Source organism: Macadamia integrifolia, chromosome 7 (assembly GCF_013358625.1).
Source record: "Macadamia integrifolia cultivar HAES 741 chromosome 7, SCU_Mint_v3, whole genome shotgun sequence".
Taxonomy (NCBI): domain Eukaryota; kingdom Viridiplantae; phylum Streptophyta; class Magnoliopsida; order Proteales; family Proteaceae; genus Macadamia; species Macadamia integrifolia.
Window position 1 is genome coordinate 25767357 of NC_056563.1, and position 25058 is coordinate 25792414.

Genomic DNA, 25058 nt, shown 5'->3' on the forward strand with positions numbered 1-25058 from the left:
GTATTTGCTGGAGAGACTCTCTCCTCCTAGTGCAGGTTTTACATAATTTCTTTATTACTAATAATGGTAGAAAGACTTTAACATATTTCACTGGTCACTTTTTTTGTAAATGTTTCATCTTCCCGTTTAGTTTGCATTGTCTTTGCATCTTTATTGCATACTTCACCATGCGTGATAGCTTGAGATATACTTTGGTTGGGTAGGTTTTTATATGGCATTCCTTGCACCTGCAAAAGAGTTAGGGGCAGGCCAAAAAAAGACAATAGGAGAAGTGGTGAGGTAAGAGATGCATAGATTAGGTCTTGCTCCAAGTATGGCATTGAATAGAGCGAATTGAAGGGCCAAGACCCAGGTAGCAGACCCCATCTAGCTGTGTTCAACTTTGTTACTATTTTTTTTATTTGTTTCCTTTCGCTTTTACTTTTCCTTTTCCTTTTCCTTTTCCTTTTCCTTTTCCTTGTCCTTGCTTGGATCCCTGTAGCTGACCCCATTAACTTGGGATAGGGCTTTATACCTTGCTCCTCACCAATAAGAACTTTTGATTTGTTGATCTCTGAAATGTGGATGGGAGATTACTGGATGGTGTTCTTGCTCTAATGTTTACTGCTTCCTCCATGGTATAGTGTCTTGACACCATATTACAGAGAGGATGTCCTCTTTTCTGAGAAGGAACTTGAGAAAGAGAACGAGGATGGAATATCGATTTTGTTTTACCTACAGAAAATATATCCTGGTAACTCTTGCTGCAGTTTAATGTGTTGTAATTTTCCTAGTCAGGCATTAATATGGATACAATCAAGTTTTTATTTGTATCATATGTTCATGGTGACTGGAAACTAGATGAATGGAGCAATTTCCAGGAACGTCTTAAAGATCCGAAGACTGGTGATGCTGCAAAAGACGTGATGGAGTTAACTCGTCAGTGGGTATCTTACAGAGGTCAGACACTTTCTAGGACAGGTAAAGACACCACAAAACTCTTGCAGCCTTTCTTTCCCTATGTTGTTACCTTGACTTAAACACATTATATCTTTATCTAGTGAGAGGGATGATGTATTATAGGCAGGCACTTGAGCTTCAAAGTTTCCTGGATATGGCAGGGGACCATGGTAAGTGGTTTTCTGGCTTATATGATTTTGATATCCCTTTGTAGTCATCTTAATGTCCATTGGCCAAAATGAATGACCATGAGCTACAATGTTTGCTCCTGCAGACATTTTTGGTGGTTTCAGGGGATTGGATTTAAACTATAGGGACCAAACAGCTCTTGCTTTCAATTCACAAGCTGTTGCAGATATGAAGTTCACATATGTTGTTTCCTGTCAGATCTATGGCCAACAGAAAAAATCCAGTGATCCTCGTGACCGCAGTTGTTACCGGAACATTTTAAATCTCATGTTACAGTAAGCTATAAAGTTTTTCATAGAATGCTAGAAGTTCTTTCTCTGGATGAAAATCTACTGATTAATCGTCACTCTCAATCCTCTAAAACTTTGTAGGTATCCATCACTACGTGTTGCTTACATTGACGAGAGAGAGGAGACTGTTCATGGAAAACCTGAAAAGGTTTATTACTCTGTTCTTCTCAAGGGAGGGAAGAAATTGGATGAGGTATGGAACTAACTGAGATGTGCCCTCGGTGTGGCCTTGATTAATTAATAGTAGAAAGTTGACGGCCCTAAAGCATTTCCACTTTCCTGACAACTTGGTCTTGCTTCTATTGATTGCTGTGATCCATATTAAGTTGTATCCTGTTTCTTGCTTTATTTTTCTGGGTTAGAGAGTTAGATTTTCATTAATTAGACAACTTTTCTATATTAATTAACTGCAGGAAAGTAAAGATGGACTACAAAAGCCAAATGGGAAATCTTTGGCTGGATAAACTGCCATACATGTTGCAAAGAGAAACGTGAAAGTCTGAAAAATATGCAAATGCTGTCAATGTGACATTTCATATATATTGTTTGATAGCTTCGCCAGCAATAGTCGTTCCCCTTGTCTCGATCATATTAGGAATCACCATCATAGGAAAAAATCTTTCCAAGGGACCAAGAGGAGTTCGATAAGGGGGAAAACTATTTCTTTCGACTTTCCTACACTATTTTACATATCTCTATGAGTTTGCCTTCTGTATTCTGTTTGGTGTTCCCCATGAGTTCCTGATGTTCCATTTTCTCCTCGGTACAAGTTTTGGTAACCCCCTTTTTTATTTTCTTAAAACATTTTTGTCAAGTTTAGAGCAATATTTTATTGATATTTATTGTCTGAGATATCTTCAAATTACCTGTTGACCTATAAATTCCACATGAGCTCTGATCTATTTTGTCTTTTGATTTTTTTTTTTCTCCCATTGCAGTTCTTTTCTCTTTTACTCTTTTTGATACAACAAACTAAAACATAGGGATTCAAGTCATTTGGGAGGTAGGGGGAGGCAACGAAAGCTCATGGGAGCTAGAGGAGTATCTCTTGGGGCAAGGACTACTCTACGATATTCTTTAAGAGGAGACTGAGCGACAGTGCTGGCCGCCATATAGGACTCAGAATTCTTGCTTCTGGTGGAGGATCTAGGCTTCTGGTGGAGGATCTGGCCCGGGAATAAGAATTTTTCTTTTTCTTAGAAGTTGGGGCAGCGATATCTTTGGCAATACCCAGCAGGGAGGATAAAAAATGCACTCCTTCAGGGGCAACATAAAAGGAGGCAGGGATAGGTGAGACTTGCAGTGAAGAGCTGCAAGCAGAGGGGGCCGAGATAGGCGCAGGAGGGGCCTGCGCAAACCAGAGAGCCGATGAAGTGCCTTCCAAGGTGACAGAGGAGGTCTAAATGTGGACCAAAAAACCAGGCGGAAGGCCTGGGCTGAGGGTGCCATCAAGGATGAGGCCAAGGGGGCCTTGCAAGATGGAACTGTAATCTAGCAAGGGGGCGCTGGAGGGGTCTGTGCAGTCTAGCCATGATGATGGTATTACATTACCACCTATACCAGCTGTGCCAGGGTTGACCCAAAGGCCTCCATTAGTATTATGTTTACTGACATTACAGAAAGGTTCCAAATTTTGGATTATAACATGCTCGAAACCGAAATAAACCGTTGAAATCTACTAAATGGCTTACATTTTGGTCCATTTTGCAGGTCAAATTGAAATGTCCATTTTGGTGGCCAAATAATGAAAATTTTTGTCATGCCGATTTAAGCATGTTTATGTGATGCCCTGGTCCCATTAATCTTTGCACAATATTGTCCTCTTTGGCCCATGGACCTCAAGGCTTTTAAAACACGTTGTGTCATAGTAAAGAGGCTAGAGGTTATCAACTAGACCAATAAACTCCCCCTAGGCGATGTGGGACCAAAGTTTGCACACCCTCCCAAACCCCCTATTACTTGTCGTCTTTTGGTGGGGACACCTCACCTCTCTCAAGTGGGCCTAGTACACTTTTTGTATTTTTGGGTGTCAAATTCTTCTCCCCTTTAGGCACGCGTCTCCGCTATGGTACCACACACTGTTGGGGTCTGCTCTGATACCACTTGTAATGCCCCAGTCAAGGCGGACTCATAAACTTCTGGGCCTAAATTATAAGTCTACCCCTCATACCAAGGTTAATTAGGTAGGGGCGTTACAAGTGGTATTAGAGAGGACCCCGACAGCATGTGGGGCCATGATAGGGACGTTTTTCCCATAGGGAGAGAATGTGACACCCAAGAATACGGCAAGTGTAAAGGACCCGCCTAGGTGATCAGTGAGGTGTCCCCACCAAGAATATAACAAATACTAGGGGGTTTGGGAGATCGGTAAGGGTGTGCAAACTTTATTCTTATATCGCCTAAGGGGAGGTTGTTAGGCCAGTTGATAATCTCTAGCCTCCTTAAAATGGCACAATGAGTTTTAAAGCCTTGAAGCCCATGGCCAAAGAGACAAGATTGTGCAAAGGTTAATCGAGCCGGGCTATTACAGGTGTAATATGATATCCAATAATACGGCAAGTGTACCGACCCTGCCTGGGAGATTAGTGAGGTATTCCCACCAAGAATACAAGAAGTACCACTGGGTTTGGGAGATCAGTGAGGGTGTGCAAACTTTAGTTCCACATCGTCTAGGGGAGGTTGCTGGGCTAGTTGATAACCTCTAGTCTCATTAACATGGCATAGCATATTTCAAAGCTTTAAGGCACATAGGCCAAAGAAGACAATATTGTGCAAAGGTTAATGGGGTCGGGGCATTATAGGTGGTATCAACGTAATGCTCTAGCCCCATTAACCTTTGCAAAATATTATCCTTTTTGACCCATGAGACTCAAGGCTTTAAAACACGTTGTACAATGTTGAAGAGGCTAGAGGTTATTAATTAACCCAATAACCTCCTCTTAGGCAATGTGATGTAGATAAAAGCTTGAAGAAGAAGACATAAGCAAGAGTAAAAAATTATTGTTTATGTGAATAGTAACTCGTTCATATGAACAATAAAGTGGGTCCATATTTTATATTTTTATTTCCTATTTAGTTTTCTTTGGTTAGTTTCTATTTTCTTAGGGAGCAAGTTAGTTTCTGATTTTGTTAGACAAAGAAGTTTCTATTATGTAAATTAGGTTAGTTTCCTTTTTGTTTATTTGTTAGTTTCTAATTTTTCCTTTTTGTTTATTTGTTAGTTTCTAATTTACTCTTTGCTTGGTTAGCAATTTAGACACAACTTAGAAAGTCCTATTTTCAACCCATTAGTTTCCTTTTCTTTTTATTTCTTTATGTCCGAGTTATGTAAGGCCATTTAAAGCCATTGATCATAATGAAAAAAAAGATTAAAGTTTATGAAAATTGAGTGTTTACTCATGGCTGAGTAGCTATTACCTTTAGGGATGAGATACCCAAAACCTGAGAGGTGAGATGCCCATTCTCTAACTCTTTTCCCCCGTTCCCAACCCTACCATCAAATTCCTATTCTTCTTCTTTCCTTCATATTTTTTTTTTCTGTAAGATCATTATTAAACTTACAAAAACATCAGCAAGATTGAAGATCAGAAGGGAGCCTTGCAGCCAGAATTGAGCCAAACCTGTTAAGGTTTTGATGTACCATTTGAGCCCTCCTATCTTCCAGCCAGGAGATCAGCTTTAGTCCTTTTTTTAGGGTTGTTCAGGTGCATTTAGAGGGGAACTTGACCAGAGTATGAAGGCCATTCAACGCATGTAGCTACTGGTACTGCAGAACTCCATAAAGTTTCTTTTTTCATTCCTTCAGCATAACTTCCCAACCAGCCATCAGTTCAGGCTCCTCTTTTGAAGGATAGTTGGGCATCACACGAGGGATTTTCAGTCCAATTTTGAGGATCATCCTAAGCTAAGAACCTTAGTGTCAGAATATTGGTCTGAAGTTTCATAATTCATGTCGACAACATATCTCTCAATTCAACCATCGGAATTGTCTCATATTTTGAGGGTTTTTTGACCCATATAGGACCTTCACTCCAAGTTTCAGCTTCATCTGAGCCACAGTTTGTACTTCTCAAATTTCTCCCTATTCAGCCAAATTTGAGATCCTGCATGGGATTAGGATCACTTGTGATTCTAGTCTTACATTATTTCGTATCAGAGCCTAAGCCTAACTTAAGATGGAGCCAAAGGTTAGTTATTTAGTGGCGGGATAATTGCATACAAGTTCCTTGATTGGATCGGTGTTTTAAATGATTATTTTGACTACTACGTCTTGACAAAGGCGCAGCAACTTCGATTTGCTTGTTCTCGGATGAATGTTACCGTTCACAAAGAATGGAAGATCCGTGAAAAAAAATTTTAAGCTCAAGGATGTGAGCCTAGAACTTAGGACGAGATGTAGTATGAGTTGTCGGGCAATTACCTATCTCAACGTGAACGAAGAATGTACTTCCCTCCACCAAAGTCCCATCTGAAACCATCTACTGATTTTCAAAAGCCACCCATAGGTGACAAGATTCTTATTGTTGAGAAAGAGTTACTCATTGATGTCCCTATCAGTGGGATTCATGTGGATGAATTCGAAAGAGACATGGCCACAATAGTAGACAAGGAGATCGAACCCAAGGAGATTGGTGCTCCAACAATTGTGCTGCCTATGAACAGCAAAGAGGAAGATCCTAAAAGGAACGAGATTGAAGTAATGGTTGACAACATCATTGAAGAGATTGTGAACGACAAGGACGAGTGACTTGAAGAGCCAAAGCTTGAAGAAGAGCACATAGAGGACGCTGTAGAAGACGATCCCATGGATATATTCATAAACATTAAAGTGGAACATGTGGAGTATGTCATCCCTTTAAAGTACCTTGAAGAGCATCAACCGTACCTATACGACTACATCTATATGATAAAAAAGCTACCTTAATTTTTCTACGGTTTGAAGAGGAGCGTGCATCATGCTACAATCACCTTCACACTCTACCAAATTCGAGGATGAATTTCTTCTAAAAGGGGGCAAGTAGATGCAGATCAAAGCTTGAAGAAGACAAAAGCAAGTGTCAGAAATTACTGTTCTTGTAACACTGTTCACGTGAACAGTAAAGTGGGTCCATATTTCACATTTTTGTTTCCTATTTAGTTTACTTTGGTTAGTTTATATTCTCTTAGTGAGCGAGTTATTCAAGTTAGTTTCGTATTTTGTTAGTCAAAGAAGTTTCTATTTTGTAACTTAGGTTAGTTACCTTTTTGTGTTTAAGTGTAAGTTTCTAATTTATTCTTGCTTGGTTAGCAAGTCAGACACAAATTAGAAAACCCTATTTCAGTCCATTAGTTTCTTTTTTTGTTATTTCTGTATGTCCAAGTTATGTAAGGATATTTAAAGCCATTGATCAATAATGAAAAGAAAAAAGATTGAAGTTTATAAAAATTGAATGTTTACTTATGGCTGAGATAGCTATTACCTTGAGGGGTGAGATACCCAAAACCTGAGTGGTGAGAAGCCCATTACCTAAGTCTTCTCCCCCCTTCTCAACCCCACCATCAAATTCCTCTTCTTTTTTTTTTTTCCATTATTTTTTAGTGTTGTAGCCTATAAGGTCATTATTAGACTTACAAACACATCAACAAGATTAAAGATCAAAAGGCAGCCTTGCAGACAGAATCGAGCCAAACCTGTTAAGGTTTTGATGTACCATTCGAGCCCTCCTATCTTCCATCCAGGGGAGCAGTTTTTGTCCCTTTTCTTAGGGTTGTTCAGGTGCATCTAGAGGGGAGCTTGACCAAGGTTTGGAGGCCAATCAACGCCTGTAGCTGCTGGTACTGCAGAACTCTATAAAGATTCCTTTTTCATTCCTCGAGTATAACTTCCCAACGAGAAATCAGTTGAGGCTCATCTTTTGAAGGATTGGGCATCACACGAGGGATCTTTACTCCAATTTGAGTATCATGCGAAGCTAGAAACCCTAGTTTCAAAAGAGTGATCAAAAGTTTCCTAATTCATGTTGACAACATATCTCACAATTCAACCATCGGAATTGTCTCATCTTTTAAAGGTTTGTTGACCCATATAGGACCTCATCTACTTCAAGTTTCAGCTCCATCTGAGCCACAGTTTGAAAGTTCTCAAATTTCTCTCTATTCAGCTAGATTTTGAGATCCTGCCTGGGATTAGGATCACTTGCGATTGTAGTCTTATATTATTGTGTGGGATTAAAGTTTGCACACCTTCACTAGTCTCCCAAACCCCCTTGTACTTTCCGTCTCTTTGTGGGGACACCTCATCAATCTCCTAGGCAGGTCCGGTACACTTGCCATATTCTTGGGTGTTACAATTTACATATGTTTCAATTATCAGACTAAGAAAAGAAAATAAAGTGGTATTTTGTGATGTAGATCAAAGAAAGAAGAGTAGTTTTTGGATTTGGGTTTAGTTCAGTTTTATTAGGACAAATTAAGCCCGTAGTTCAATAAGTTAGGCTCAAATTTAAGTTCCTAATGGGTTACAATTATATGGGTCATGGACTAAATAATTTTGAGTTTTCTATTGTAACAAGCTAATTCTATAAGCCCAAATAGGAGGGACTTAAAGCCTATATAAAAATTTTGAGTTTTCCCTCCTACTGTCTCTGCCCTTATGATCTTGAGGACTCTTCCCACCTTTTCTTCTCCTGTCCCTTCTCTTCCTCTGTCTGGAAGAAAGTCTTCTCTAGGTGCTGGCCCTCTCGTAGACCCATTCTCCCTCTTGTCAAGGAATCGATCTAGATTGATATGACCTTTGGGGGCTCCACCATTTGTGATTCCATTGGCAAACTTGCCTTCTCTGCATCCATTAACCATATTTGGATGGAACGTAACATCCGTAGAAGATCATCCAACTCCCGCTCTCCAGACAAGATTTGGACTGCCATCTTCTTTGATGTTACCTCCAAAATCTGCTCCTTCCAGTTTAGGCTTGTCCCCAGCTCCCTTAGGAACAGTCATATGATTGCCTCCTAGAACCTACCTATTAACACCTTCCCCCCTACTTGAAGCTTTCCCCCTCCCCTCCCCCCCTTTTGATGTATCCCTTTCATCTTAGGTTTGGCAGCTGGCTATTCGCTTTGCTACTTTGGGTGTTTTTTAGTTTTGCTTGATTTTTCCTTGTTGGCTTAAGCCTCCCCCCCTCTCCCCTCGTACATTCTCTCTCCTTTGGTTATTAATTATTTAATTATCCAAAAAAAAATAGTAATAGTTTCTATTTTCATTTTTTAAGTATACCACTTAAATCTTTGGCTATATTCCCTTTTATTAACTTTCTTATTTTACAAGGCTCCCACTATAGATGTCAGCCTCTTTTATTTACTTCTATTTTCTTTTAGCCCTTCAAGCTCCTATATATTGTAATTTGTAAGGACCACTGTGCCTATACAAAACGATTTGAAGATGAATAAGAATTTGGTTTTGTGCCATGACTATGAGAAACAATGAGCTTTAGGTGAGAAACCTAGGTTAGTGAGAGATTGACCAAGGCCATAGGTGAGAGGCCCTGGTCATATCCCCCCCCCCTTTCTTCTTCCCCTTACTCTCTTCTCTGATCTATCCTTGCAATGTTAGTTTAAAGCATAGCTCTAAATCTCGGTCAAAATGACGAGATTTCCCAGTTTCAAGCTGGGCCGAGACGAAACGAAACCAAGGGTCAAAGTCAATGTGTATCGCACATTTCGGCAGTTTTTTATCAGTTTCGACCGAAAAATACCAAGTTTCGACCAATTTTGACCAGTTTTGAGTCAATTAACCAGCTCAGTTTTACTAGTTTCGACCAGTTTTGGTAGTTTCTACCAGTTTTGACCAGCCCATGAAATGTCGAATTTCGCCCCAAAAGTACCTGGTTTCGACCAGGTTTTGACTGTTTTGACCCATATCTCAGTTTTGATCTGAATCGAAACCTGCCTTGAGATCGAAATTCTTATCCTTGGTTTGTAGTAACCTATCGCAACTGCAATTCTGCTGTTATCCTTGGTTCTATGATGCAGAACAATATATGTCTTCTAGCTCTTCTTAATATGAATTTATTTCTTTCTTGTTAGGAAATTTACCGCATCAAACTCCCTGGTCTTCCAATCGTTATTGGTGAAGGGAAGCCTGAAAATCAAAATCATGCCATAATTTTCACTCGTGGGGAAGCTCTCCAGACCATACACATGAATCAGGTAAAATTTATTTGTAAACAGTCAAGCATCAGTTTCAGTCCGATTCTGTACTTGATATCTGAAATTGAGTAACAAATTATCCAATTATGTTTTCTTCATTGAGTATCTGAAAATTCTGCATTTGTTCTTTCCCGTATTATTAAGGAAATGTAGATTAATTAATTTGTCTTTTAATTGATATCTTTCATCTTCTTAAAACAACGGCAATACTGTCTGACCCAGATAACTATTCCTCTTTGAGGTTGATAAAGACACTCATACTTGTATCTATTTAAACCTGTTTTCAGGATAATTATATCGAGGAGGCTTTCAAAATGAGAAATGTTTTGCAGGAGTTTCTGAAGGATCGTCATGGGCAACAAAAGCCCACAATATTGGGTCTTCGGGAGCATATTTTTACTGGAAGGCTAGTTTTATTTATATTTTCATAATTCCATTTGATTTTTTTAATATTAATAAGTTTTTTTTTTTTAGCACAGTGTACCATGAAGAGAAATATTTGTGTATTCTTTTTATGGACATATGGCCTAATCTGTGCTGTTTCCATTCATTTTCCAGTGTTTCATCACTTGCGTGCTTCATGTCCAACCAGGAGACTAGTTTTGTTACAATTGGGCAGCGAACTTTGGCAAACCCTCTCAGGTAAACATATCACTCTTTATGCCGGAATGGAAGAAAATGGGAAAGGAACTTTCTTGTAATATTATATTTGTTTCCCAGTCCCTGTTTTGAAATATGAATTGATTTATACAAGGCCTGCTTACCTGAAATTTGGGTACCCCTTTAGTCAATTATTAAGTATTTTTTTTCAGTTCTTTGATCAATTTTTTACAATAAAGTTTTAAACTCAAGTAGAGATTCAAAAAAAAAAAAACTTCGAAATGCAAAAAATTCTGTTCGCTTGTAAAATTCCAAGGGGATCTTTGAGAATTTAGGAAATTTTCAGCAGAATTTTCTGGATGATTCTTTCAGCGGAATTCTCTGGATGATTTGTCATCCAAAGTCTGTTATTGTTTTTTTTTTTTTTGAGTCGATTGCTGAGGAAATGATCTATTTGGGTACAAAGCCTGAGTTTTTCGTTGCTAAACTGCTATATCCATTACTTATCAAATTGTGTTGTTGCATAGTTTTGTCATGTGATCAACTCAATAGTTTAATGATGTGCTCCTTTCACTGCAATCATTGTTGATCTTGTCGAGTCTAGCACCAATTGCTGAGGAAATGATCTGTTTGGGTACAAAGCCTGAGTCTTTATTGCATATTCATAGCCGGACGTACAACTGTTCTATAAAATTTTCCTTTGAGCGTTGCAGGGACCAGTCAGTTGCACAGGATTTTTTACGCACCTCTCCACTTCGTCCACCCCACAAATAATTCTATATGACACATCCTCATCAATATTGCCTTCTTTATTAATGATTGATCCCAAATATCTAAGAGTCACTTTGGGGTTTCTCTATCTCCTCAATAGTCACCACATCGTTATCCATTGTAGATCGACTAAAGTTACACCTCAAATATTCCATCTTAGTTCTACTTATCTTAAAGCCTCCTGATTCCAAGGTTGATCTCCATTGCTCCGATTTAACATTCAGCCTTGTGTTCGTCTCATTCGATAAAACAATATCGTCAACAAAGAGCATACACCATTGAATCCCACATTGAATGGTCCCATTCAACTCATTCATCACAAGCGCAAGCAAATAAGAGCTTAGGGCTGACCCTTAGTGTAACCCACTAGTGATAGGGAATTCTTTATTTCTTTTCCTTGCCCACCCTTGGTTCTCACACTAGGCACCACGTCAGTGTGGGGGAATATGCCCACACTCCTAATCTACCTAAAGTGGTTTTGATGATAACAAGCAAATGGACGATATTTAACAAGTTATTTCTTGAGTAATGTTTAGCATGTTTAAAGTCGAGTTGGAAAGATCAACTGAAGAAGTCAAAGTCAACCTCCATAAACTATGATGAAGAAGTATGAAGAAGCAAAGCTCAAGACTTTAAGTCAAGACGAAGAAATGAAGTTAGTAATAGCTTGGGAGTTGACCATAAAGAATAATGAAAACCAAATACAAGATGTCTTGAGTCGTAGTTGTATTTACTTGTAATTGTTCACACACAGCCATCATGCACCATATAAGCATTCATCCTACTTAGAATGATCCCAAGTCATGTCACTTTAGTAAGGACCAAGACCCGTAGCTATAAGGAACATAGTGGCTTTAAGAAGCCTCTACATTAACTGTGAAAACAGTACTTACTATGTTCAAGGGAATTTTGGGCATTTAAATAATTGGTATCAATAGATGGTCTCTTTAAGAGATTTGTAGGGTTTCGAATACGGAGACAATGGACTTGGAATCATCCCAATCGGAGTCCGTATGACCAAGTTATGGTCACTTGAAGTCTGCTCGATCAAAACCCACCCAAAAAGGCTACAAAAAGATTCTGGCCCAAAGCTGGCAATAGCTACCGGCTCCAGCCGATCGATCAGACCAGCTGCCAGTCGATGCAACCGGTTGACCAGTTAGTGACAGCCTTGCTTGAATCGCCTTCCAACGGCTAGTCCAACTACTATTTTCTTGTAACGGCTATATGTGGCGGTTGATCGGCACCCATGGAGGTCAATTGGTAACCTAAAATATGACCGTTTGAGTGAGATTTTTTACGTAATTTAGTTCCCTAATCTCACATATAAATACCTCGAATGTTTATTATTAATTATCAATTATTCCCAAGCAACTAAGACCGAGTTCTAAAGCATTTGAGGTGATAATCAATCCACTCTCTCCTTGAGCTATTGGAAAACTTTTTTTACACAAGTAAAGCCCAAAGATTGTCTTGAAGGTCTTCATCATCATCAATTCTTGTGTATAGACATTGAAGACCAAATAAAAGGTCCATCATTCTATTCATCATTGCATATTATTTGCACTACACAAAGGTAACTCTATTTATATTCCACTTCATCTTATTTGTCCAAGAGTTAGGTAACTCTAGGTTGAACGGTTGTAAGTACGCAATGCTCTAGATTGTAATTAGGTATTGTGTAGGATCCTCTTATTATTAAAAGAGTAGTATGGTCCCTCTTTACCTAGAAAGAGATTGTACGGATCCTCTTATCTTTAAAAGATTTTGTAAAGGTTTTCCTCTCTTCCACCTACTATACTGAAAGGGAAGAGCTAGTAGAATACCTTACAAGTGGAACTTACAAGGAGTGGACTAAACTCGAATTGAGTCAAACCACTATAAACCTTGGTGTAGAGAGTGAACTAAACTCGGATTGAGTTGAACCACTATAAACCTTGGTGTTGTGTGATTGTGTTTAATTTTTTCTATTCCGCATTTTAAATTTACAATCACTTTTGGGAACATTGAATCAAAAGTTTTAAAAATCCACTAGCTTAACATATTCACCCCTCTCTAGGCTATTTCAATTGGTATCAGAGTAGGAACTCAATCTTATAAGACTAGTGTCAAAAACCAAGGCTACATTCCAAGGACCACCTCAAGGTATGAATACATATAGGCCTCCATACTTCAATGGCTCCTTCTAGAAGTGTAGATTTAAAATTTTTGTGTGTGGACATAACATTGTTGTTTGGAGAGCCATAGAAAGAGGACAATATGTCATCACCAAAACAGTAGATGAAAAGACGGTGCCAAAGGACGAATCTGAATCGACCACGGACGGCTTGACTCTTCTTCAGTACAACTTTAGAGTGCCAACCTTCCTATAGTGTGCCTTAAACGAGAAATAATTCAACTGAGTGATACAACCAAGGAAATATGGGACATGCTGTTAGCAAAGATTAAAGTATCGGTATCAGTCGCTGTATCGGTCGGTCAAAATTAAGATACATATTGGAGGGTATCGTGTCAGAGATACGCTAAGATATGCTAAAGATATGCACATAAATGAATAGGAAATACTTTTTTTATATACTTTTGTATAAAAAAATTGTTAAAAAAAGCTATTGATAACATGTATTATGCATAAACACTAAATTGAGGGTATCGCACTAAGAATTCAAGGTTTGTAGTTGTCCTATAAATGTAAAATCCTTGTTCCAAACCTTGATTTCCACTTTAGTTGGAGAGAAATATGACTGACGGCAACTTTGGAACAAAAACCCCTCAAAAAATCATGTTTTATGAAAAATAACCCATCTTGGCCATTATATGACCATAGCGCATTGTATCGGTACGTTTCGTACCGTATAGGTGTGTATCAGTCGATACAATATGATACGCACCGAAACATACATTTCACCTCGATTTTATATTTTTCATAGAGTATCGGTACATATCAGTGCGTATTATATCGTATCAGTGGTGTATCAATGCATATCGGTATGTATTATAGGTTACATATCGATACGGAAGGATATTAAAAATTCCATGTATCGTATCGATGTTTATAGTATCAGTAAAGGCCAATACGGTACGATATGTACCGATACTTAAAACCGTGGATGTTAGTAACATATGAAGGTACCACAGATGTAAAAGAAAGGAAGGTAGATTAACTCGTCTCAGACTATGAATCTTTTATAATGAAAGAAAATGAAACTATCTATGAATCTTTTATAATGAAAGAAAATGAAACTATCTCAGAAATGTTCACTAGATTTATTGATATTGTTAATAGTCTTAAAAATTTAGGTAAAACCTATACTAACGCTGAGAAAGTCAAAAAAAGAGAAAAGTGTCTCTCTACCTTGATTGAGATTGTAATAGGTCTCTCTCTACCTGCAAAGGAGATTTTGTAAGGATTCTCTTATCTATAAAAAGAGTGTAAAGTTTTCTTCCCTACCTATTGTATTGAAAAGGAAAGCTAGTGGAATACCTTACAAAAAGATCTTGTAGGGAGTGGACTAGACTCAGGTCGAGTAGAACCACTATAAATCTTGGTCTTGTGTGGTTGTGAATTTTATTTTATTCTGCATATTTTGTTTCGCGATCACACTTGGGATATCATTTCGAAAAAGATTTTATTTCAATTGGTATCAAAGCGGGAGCTCAAATTATTTAGGACTATTTTTATCTTAAAACTAAGTCAAAGACCATAGCCACTTCCCAAGGACCACTAGAGGGCATGAACGCCTTAAGACCCCCTTACTTTAATGGAGAGAACTTTTCTTTCTGAAAGTGCAGATTTAAGAACTTCTTATGTGGACATAACATCCTCGTATGGAGGCTATAAAAAATGGACCTTACACTATCACCAAAGTGGTTGAAGGGAAGAGCGTACCAAAGGATGAGAAGGAGTGGACAGTAGACGACATAGTTCTTATTCAATACAACTTCAGGGCCATTACCTTCCTTCAGTGTGCACTCAACGAGCAAGAATTCAACCGGGTTATAGCATGTGACACAACGAAGGAAATTTGGGACATGCTCTTAGTCACACATGAAGGTACGGAAGAGGTAAAAAAAAGAAAGGTAGATCAACCCATCTCAGTACGAGTCATTCTTTATGAAAGTAAACGAATCCATTACCAATAGCTTGGAGACCCAAGAAGCCAGCAATAGAAGAAGTCAAAGATCTGACGAAGATATCTCTGGATTACTTGTTAGGGTCTTTACAAACTCATGAAGTAGAGTTGAAAGCTGATAAACCAACTCCTGAGAATAAAAGGACCATAGCGTTTAAGTTTTCTCAAACAATAGAATAAGTAAGTGACGACGATGAAGATGAAGAGTTCGACATAGAAAAAGAAATATCTCTCATCACAAGGAAGTTCAATAAATTCCTCCAAAAGAAAGGAAGAATGCAACACAAAAACAAATCCTACAGAGACAAGTCCTATGGAGATAAAGGTAAGTCTAAATTCAAAACTAAGGGAATCTCTTCTAAAGATGTGTGTTTTCAATGTAGAAAACCTAGTCACTTCAGAATTGACTGCCCCCACACAAACCAAAGAAGAAGGCTTATGCAATCACATGGGATTCAAGTGATGAAGAGGAAAAGAGAGACTCTGAAGAAGAAGTCACCAGCCTTGCTTTGATGGCTCTTAGAGATGAAGAACAAGAGGTAAGTCAGCAAACCCAAACTGATTCTCTTGTAAATGACTCAAACGAAGAACTTCAAAAAGCCTTCGAGGCCTTCTATGAAGAAAGTCTAAAACTGGAAACAGATAAAAGTATATTGGAAAAAGAAATTGACATTCTTAACAAAAGAGTGGATGCTCTAACCTCCAAGGTGAGTCAACTTGAGGAGGAAGACTCCAAGTTGAACACCACCCTTTGCACCTTTACCAAAGGGCAAAGAAACCTTGATAACCTCCTTGGATCTCAAAGGAAAGGTCCTAATAAAAGAGAAGGACTGGGTTATAATGGGCAAAACCCATCTAGGAGAAAAGAAAAGCAAAGTGAGAATCCAAGAAGTGGTGACCAAGGTAACCAACCATCCACATCTTATGTCAAGTGTAGTTTTTGTAAGAACATAGGGCATTCCATAAACCAATGCAATGCCAAGAAAAGAAATACAACAAACTCTCAAATGAGAGACCAAGAACTAAAGTAGACCATGCTTATTTTTACACACCTCAAAGAAGGCAATATAGTCCTCAAGAGGACTCTAGACCTCTATGCCTAGATATAGAAGACCCCAACCTCAAAGGGGATACTCTATTGAAAGGACCCAAATGCATTTCCAAGCCTACAGGAACTACCCCCAAGAGTCCTATAGACCTCATGAGAAATACCAATCTCAACCCTACAGATCTCAAAGGTCCTATGCACCTCAAAGACCACACGGGTCATATGAACCTCAAAAGACTCAAAGAAACCCAAGGTCATCCCAAAGAAAAAATCAAAGACCTAAAGGGTACAAGCCCACTTAGGTCCTAATAGGGACATTTAACACTAACAGTGACGGACCCATGAGATTATGGGGACCAATGTACGACTAAACTTCTGTTGTAGGTATGCTTGAAGAACAAAATAGAAGCTGAATGGGTGATAGATAGTGGATGTTCCAAGCACATGACATCCAACAAGAACTTGTTCTCAAGCTTACAGGACTACGACGGAGGATGGGTATCATTTGGAGATGATAGCAGAGGAAAGATTGCTGGAATTGGGAAGATAAAGTTAGGTATTTCTATTACAAATGTATATAACGTCAAAAATTTGAATTAAAACCTGCCTAGTGTGTGTTAGTTATGTGTAATAGGTTATAAACTAGATTTTGATGTTTCTCACTGTTACATTAAGAATGCAAATAATGATCTTATTTTAAAAGGTTCTAAGAAGAATAATATTTATGTTTGCATGCTTGAGGAAACAAGTTCTTTAAATGCGTGTTTGGTTTCTAACCATAGTGAATCCTCATTATGGCATAGAAGGCTTGGACATGTAAATGTCAAGTTAATCCAAACCATTGCATCCAAGTATCTTGTTAGGAACCTTCCTAAGATCAAATATGAGAAAAACAATTTTTGTGATGCTTGTCAAAAAGGCAAACAAACCAAGGTTTCCCATAAGTCGAAGAACATTGTTTCTTCATCAAGACCTTTGGAACTCCGACACTTGGACTATCAATGTATCTAGTATGAATGGAAAATATTATACATTTGTAATTGTGGATGACTACTCTAGATACACTTGGACGGGCTTTCTTAAAAATAAAAATGACGCCTTTGATGAGTTTGTAACTTTGTGGAAAAGATTTCAAAACCAAAAAGGGTATACAGTAACCTCTATGAGGAGTGACCATAGAGGAGAATTTGACAACAAGTATGGAATTGACCATAACTTCTCCACTCTTAGAAAACCTCAATCTAATGGGGTTGTTGAAAGGAATAAAAGGTCACTACAAGAGACAGCTAGGACAATGCTCAATGAGTATTCCTTGCCTAAATATTTTTAGGCTGAAGTTGTGAATATAGCTTGCTATGTGAATAGAATTATCCTCCGACCCTTGCTTTCCAAGACCCAATATGAGCAGTACTTTGGTAAACTACCAAAAGGTGGACTACTTTAGGGTATTTGGTTGTAAGTGTTTCATCCTAAACATTAAAAACCATCTTGAAAAGTTTGATGCTAAATCTGATGAAGGAATATTCTCTCAACAGTAGAGCATATAGGGTCTTTAATAAAAAGTCATTAATAGTTAAAGAATCCATGAATGTTAGATTTGATGAATCATTGCCTAATGACTTGAAAAACTCTCTTGTTGATGACGATGATGCTATGATTGATGTGATAAAGAGCAAAGTGAATGATATCTCCCTTGAAGAACCTAAGGAAGAAGCAAAAGAAAATACTGTTGAAAAAGTAGAAACACTACCTAAGGAAGTAATTCCCCATAGGATTCATCCCTTACAAAATATAATAAGAGATCTAGATGGAGAAATCCAAACTAGATATAGATCTCGTGAGATATGCAACCATACTGCATTTATCTCAAAGATTGAACCTAAGAACTGAAGGACAGTGACTGGATTGTTGTTGTGCAAGAAGAGCTTCACCAGTTCGAAAGAAGCAAGGTTTGGGAATTTGTCCCAAAACCTAACCACCACACCATCATTGGTGCCAAGTGGGTCTTTCGTAATAAACTGGATGAAGATGGGAACATAGTAAGGAACAAAGCCAGATTAGTAGACAAGGGGTACAATCAGTAAAAAGGAATAAATTATGATGAAACCTATGCACTAGTAGCAAGAATTAATCTATAAGAATGCTACTCGTTTTTGCATGCCATAAAAATTTTAAACTGTATCAAATGGATGTAAAAAGTGCACAGGTGTATGTCGCTCAACCCCCTAGTTTTGAAAACCCAAAGTTTCCAAACCATGTCTTTAGACTTGAGAAAGCCCTCTATGGACTCAAACAAGCTCCTAGAGCTTGGTATGAAAGATTGAGTACTTTTTTAATTGAAAGTGGGTTCTCAAAGGGGAGGATTGACGCTATCCTATCTGTGAAGAACAAGAAAGAAGACATGCTCATTGTTCAGATTTATATAGATGATATCATCTTTGGCTCAACCAATGAGAACATGTGTACTGATTTTAGTAAGAAGATGAGCTATGAATTTGAAATGAGTATGATGGGAGAACTGAATTTCTTATTAGGACTTCCGATTAAACAAACTAATAATGGTATTTTTACAAACCAAAGTAAGTACATCAAGGAGCTTCTAAAGAAATTTGACATTAACAGTAAAAAATCTTCTGACACTCCGATGAGTTCATCCTTAAAGTTCACCAAGGATGAAGATGGTATTTCTGTGGATGTTACTAGATATAGAGATATGATTGGGAGCCTTCTCTATCTAACACCAAGTAGACCGGACATCATATACAGCATATGTGCATTGCCCTAGAGAAACAACTTGCAGACATCTTCACTAAACCTCTAAGTGAAGAAAGGTTTTTCTTCTTAAGGAAGAGCTTAGAATTTGCAACCCATTTGGGTGAAGAGGAAATCCATTCTCATTCATAATCAAACCCCTGAGTAACCGGATCTTAAAAACCCTTCAAAAATCACATTTTCTGGGTTTTCTAACAGTTCCTGTAGAGTCCGATCGATCACCCCTGAACCGCCATTCGACCGCCAGTCACAGAACAATTAGCCGGTCAACCGCCAAGAATTAACTAGTCGATAGCCACTGACCGAATGGTCTACCAGTCGACCGCCGCCGCTGGAAAATCACGTCTTGGGCTCTTTGAAACTCGATTTTTTAAGTCTCTTTCCTTATTTTAAGAAACCCAAAAGCCCTTGAACCCTATTTCGACTCTTCCTCTCCCAAAACCCTAGCCTAAACCCTTCCCAAAACCTAGATCTACAAGATCTATCACCTTCTTCCCCAAAATCCTTAGTTTTCTTCGACCTCTCCTCACTTTCTCTTGATGGAGTCTCAAAGCCCTACCAAGGCAAGGAAGCACGTTGCACACAAAGGGAAACGAAAGGGAACAAGTGGAGACAAATGGTTTTCTTCATCTATTGCTCGTGAATCTTGGGAGATGTTCATCCCTTGGCAGGTGGAGCAAGGTAGAACCATCAACACTGATTCTGTCATCAAGTATGTAATCAAAGATCACTTTGATGCCTTGGGTTGGGGGGAATATCCTCAAACTAGAGACCAAATGCTACCCCCATTTAGTCAAAATGTTCTACTGCAACCTTACTGTGACTGGTGAAGAAGAAAATCTTCAGATTCACTCCTATGTGAAAGGAGTTCATATTGACCTAGACATTCAAATGTTGGGAGAAATCCTTGATGTGTTTGTAGAAGGTGACCTTAGATTCTACCATCCTAAGACCTACAATGAGAAGTTCATGGACATTGATACGATATATTGAAGCATTATAAAGAATTATGCTAACACCCACAAAATCAAAGCCACAAAACTTACTGATTTGGGGAGAATCGTAAACCTCATCTTCTCCTACAATATCCTACCCAAGGGTGGTCACAGAGATGAGGTCTCATCTTTCCATGCCTACCTCACCTACTGTGTATGTGAGTCTGTGAGTGTCAACCTTCCTTACATCCTCCTCATGACCATGATTGCCCATAGGGACAAGCTTCAGAAGGGAAATCTTCCCTAGGGAAGGATGATCTGTCCAGTGCTGGATTACTTTCATGTGGACCTCTCGGATGAAATTTTTGAGCCTCTTTCCCAAGAAAGACCACTGCCTAGAAAGACCACTGCATCAAGGAACACTGCAGTTGAGCGTCACCCAAAAGAAGAGCAAGGAAGTGAGTCCTCGCAGGCCTTTGCAACTGTTGCTGACCTTGAAAAGCTCGGAACACAGATCTTTACCTACCTGGAGAAGCTTGAGAAAAAGCAAGATGCCATTCTGAAGTTGCTCCAAGAAGAGGGCGGTGATGAAGCTGAAGATGAGGATGAAGAAGCGTAGACGAACCCCTAGTCTTTATATATAGTTTCTGTTTTGAGTGTTAAATTCTCTATGATGAGCTGGAACTCATTGTTGTCATTCTGTGTGGAATCCTATCTTTGATCTGACTTTCTGCTATTAATGTTCACTTTAATATTCTCGTCTGTTGCTTTATGCTACTTTATTCCTTTTATCCCTGGCACATGTTCAGGGAGTATCTTATCGTATTATAACTGCACATGCTTTAGCTTAAGCATCTCCTTTTTGCTGTTGACAAAAGGGGGAGAAATATTGGTACTTATCTGTCTTGACTTTTTGTAAATGACATGATTGCCTGCCTGCTTTTAAATTTTAAATTTTTATTGTCATTTCTAGTGTTTGTTTGTCATCACCAAAAAGGGGGAGATTGTTGGCAATATGCCCACACTCCTATATGTGTTTTGGTAATAAGAAACAAACATGCAGCATTAACTTAATTGATAACTGTTGAATAGCATAAGAAGATATCTCAAGCTACGCATACTTGGAGACCTCAAGTCAAGAACTCAAGGAACAAGACATGGAGATACTACCATGAGGCTTAAAAAGATGGAATCCTGAGAATGGAGTGCCAAGTGAAGATGAAGACTCCAAAGCATCAAGTAATGATTCCAAGCTTCAAGACAAGATGAAGACTTCTAGGATAGAATTGCTCTTCATATTGTATCCTGTACCCTTTCTATATATATATATATATATATGTGTGTGTGTGTGCACGCACTTCATGCATGGCATATCATCATACTAGAATGACTTTAGGACATCCCTTGACCAAGCATGGAAGTCCATAGGTGGTGTAGAACAGAATTAGAAATATATGTTCTATGTGTTATTCTGTGAAAAACACTTTAAGCAGACTCAAGGGCATTTTGGGCAACCTTAGAATTAGTATCAAGAAATGGACCCTTCATGAAAGTTGTAGAAAATTGAGTTACGATTCCAACACAACTTGAATTGGGTCAATCTGACGTGAGATCGAAAAGTTATGGCTAAAATACTGGCGACTGATCAGTATGATAATTGTCTGTCAAAATTAGGACAGAACTGTAGGCGGTCGACTGGCTGAAAGCCCCGGTCAACCGGAACTATCCGAGGCCATAACCAGTTGACCGGCTGAAAGTCCCAATCGACCGGTACATGCCTAGAACACCTCCAACGGCTAGTTTTGATCTCTGATGACTCTTTCCGGTCGACCAGCTACTAATGGTGGTCGACCGGTGGACCCAGAATATGACCGTTAGAGCCTGATTTACTGCCTAAAATGCTCTCCTAATCTCACCTATAAATACCTAATATGCTCTTAATTAAATAACAATTAAGTCTGAGCATTAAGTGCATTATTGTGAGCATTCAAAGTAAAAAAGTCATCATATTTTACTTGTGCGATTTGGTCTTCCACACTACATAGAAAAGCTCAAGTATCCATCAAAGTCTTCCACATTCTCACTGTGCAAGTCAAAGCTACAGAGAAGACTTATAAGGTTCATCATTTAATCTTATATTCATCATTTGCACCACACTAGAGGTAACCCTCTTATTCCACAATCTTCTTTACTATTTTTACATTATTTCCTAGACCATACTTAGGATTTGTGTAACGATCCTCTTATCCTTAAAAGAGAAAGGTGTCTCTCTACCCGCAAAGGAGATTTTGTAAGGATTCTCTTATTCATAAAAAGAGTGTAAATGTTTCTTCCTTATTTACTATATTAAAAGAGAAAGCTAGTGGAATACCTTACAAGAGGATCTTGTAAGGAGTGGATTAGACTCAGGTTGAGTCAAACCACTATAAATCTTAGTCTTATGTGGTTGTGAATTTTATTTTATTCGGCATATTTTGTTTCGCAATCACACTTGGGATATCATTTGAAAAAGATTTAAATTTCCATTAGCATAACCAATTCACCCCCCTTTAGGTTATTTCAAATTGGACACTCCATCAAGCAATGTAATGCTAAAAGAAAAAGTCTCTTAATACCCAAGCTATTAAGAGACTGGCTTAAGCCAAGCTTACTTGACAATAGAGGGGTAGTTAAGGTGCAAGGACCACATATCAAAATTTTGAAGGGTTTGGGGCCAAAAGAGGTGTAAGGATGGACTAAAAGGGAGATAGGGCTACGGTCAGAGATGTTAGGAGCTTCAAAGGAGGCATAGGAGGAGGAGGAAGGTTGAGAGCCAAGCCCCATTCAATGACACTCTATTAAGCTTACAGGCAATGCGAGCATCACCTGGTCATTTATTATTCCATGAGAATTTGATTCTGGACCATCTCAGGTCATCAATAGCAATATCATCAATACAAGTGTTTAGTGGCTCAACACTCACCATGTCGAGGGTGCCCCCCCCCTTGTTTCTCATGATTGAATTTGACCACATCAAAGCCCCTATAGATTCCCCAAGGGTTAGTGCAAATCTGGTTTGCAATATGTTTAAGATCATGCCTTAGGACATCCATGTCAGCCAAGCAATTGGAGGCATAAATAGAGGTGAGGAAGAAGGTGGAGCTACAGGAAATATCAGAAATGGAGAGATAAAGAAACTGGGGGAGGATGATAAGAGGGAAACATTGAGTTTAGATTTTCCCCATAGGAAGCAAATGCGGCCATTTTGGTGATTGGAGTGTTGGGGAAAAAAAAGACCAACTAGGAGCAATAATGGAAGCAACTTGGGAAATGGAGGACTCTTTGACATGGGTTTCAAGGAGACAGCAAAAAGAGGACCAGAGCTCTTTGATGAGCTAGCAAACTTCTGCATGCTTCTGGAGCAAGTTAAGACCCCTAGTATTCCAGATTATGCCTTGAGACATTAGGTAAGGCAAGAAAAAGGCAACAATTGCTCCACAGGGGGGAGCCAAGAATTCTAGTGGCATGCCGAGACCTGCTTCTGCGCTGGTATGAATGTTGGTTGGGAGATAATGGAGGTTGGGCACGTTGGTTGGCAGGCTGTCAGGGGCGAGAAGAACATGCTAGATCTTTCTTGGCTTTGGTGGCAGCTCCCGTGGCCTTTGCAGACAAAGGAACAATATCAAGCAGAGAAGAAGGGAGGTCTAATAGGGTCATGTCTGTGCCCTTGCCCAGATCCAAATGGTGGGTTGAGCATGGGTCCAGACATAACAGATTGTTATGGGCCTCTAAAGCACTGGTAGGCCTAGCAAGAGAAGCTAAGGTGGACTGGGCCGTAGTAGCCAAAGGAGAGATGGGCTGGTTTAGGCTAGGGGAAATGGGGTGGTTTGGCCCAGTAAAGAGGTCATCCAGCTCAGTAGGGTAAGTGGGAGTACCGTCAGTTTAGAGAGGGACAACAAGAGAGATAATGATAAGACCAGAAGGATCAACCGACATAGACTTGAAACCAGGGGGCTGTTTGACGCTTGTGACTTTAGCGGAGAAAGAGATCACAAGGATCTAGCCCCAGAGAGGGGATGATTGTCATCAGAGTTTGAGGTATCGTCTTCAAATGTAGATGCAAAGATATCAGAAGAGGCATCTCCAGATGCAGAGGTAGAGGAATAAGAGGAATCATCTCCAGAAGAGGAAGAAGAATCAGAGCAATATGCCACCTCTTTTAATGGATGGTCAAAAAAGGAAGAGCCTTGCACATCAACATCTCCTTCTCCAGACCTGACAGGCAGTGGGATTTCTTTGATTCCTTCAACAGAGTTTTCCAAGATGGAAAACTTGTTATGTCTATTAGATAAAGAGCTTCTAAGGACCGCAGGGTTTGAGGATGCATTTGCATGTGGAGATCGCTGCAAAAGTCTCCGACTAGTTCTCCCTCTGCCTCTCGTCTGAGGACGAAAAAATTGCCTGTCGTCATTCTCAGCTATGATCAACCTCTCCCTTTGGTGAATGGGGCCTATCGGGTTGACATGCAAGTCCCCCTGGCAAGCGACTAGAGCAGTCTTCAAAGAGCAATGACCAGATTCATTTCCAAAAACATTACAGGAAAGGCATTGAGGGGGTTTCCAACCATAATGGACAGGTTGTTAGAAACTGAAATCTTTGTCATCTTCAACCGAAATGGAGGAGGGGAGAGCGACAGAGGAAGAGACCTCTACACAAATCCTGGCAAAGGCAAGTTGATCCTTGCAGTTGGTTCTGAGCAGAGAGGGTGCCAAAGACCGAGCCGACAACACTAGACCTTCTGAGCACCAAGAGTGGAGAAGAAGACCAGGTAGCGTGATCCAAAGAGGGATGGTTGAGAAGGTTACTAGATTAAGGAGCAAATGACGGTGCCAGGTCGAAGAAAGATTGGCGACCTTCCAACAAGCCATGGACCCCCTTCCAAGCTACGGATCTTGTCGCTTTCCTTAGAGAAGAGGAACATGAAGAACCCATGATCTAGCAAGTACTGTAGATTTGAGGAGGGAGAGTTTTACGAGGTGAAAAGGTGGTCTCTTGCCAAGAAAATGGCCAATAAGGGAGTTATTCCAGCGGGAGACCTCGGAGTCCAGCAGACCTTTAGGGCAATTGGCAATAAGAGATTCACCTAGCTTAAGGGGAGGGACAAAATGAAGGGTGAGGCCCTCCGTAAGAGGGGGGATGGAGTGCTTGAAGTGTAAATT

The 25058-nt window shown here is 39.3% G+C and overlaps 1 protein-coding gene across 4 annotated transcripts in view; it reads left to right on the forward strand.

The window, feature by feature from the left end:
• Nucleotides 1-25058, forward strand: part of LOC122084708 (callose synthase 7-like) — a 33750-nt gene continuing 8692 nt past the window's right edge. The window contains exons 1-9 of one of the 4 annotated variants that reach the window (XM_042653149.1): nt 2-352; nt 624-733; nt 841-960; nt 1041-1109; nt 1214-1403; nt 1500-1611; nt 9482-9604; nt 9892-10010; nt 10163-10246. In XM_042653149.1, coding sequence (XP_042509083.1) covers nt 906-960; nt 1041-1109; nt 1214-1403; nt 1500-1611; nt 9482-9604; nt 9892-10010; nt 10163-10246 — 752 coding nt within the window. In that variant the 5' untranslated portion in view covers nt 2-352; nt 624-733; nt 841-905. Of the gene's footprint in view, nt 734-840; nt 961-1040; nt 1110-1213; nt 1404-1499; nt 1612-9481; nt 9605-9891; nt 10011-10162; nt 10247-25058 lie in introns of all 4 variants that reach the window. The other 3 variants (XM_042653151.1, XM_042653148.1, XM_042653150.1) reach the window with 3 other exon arrangements.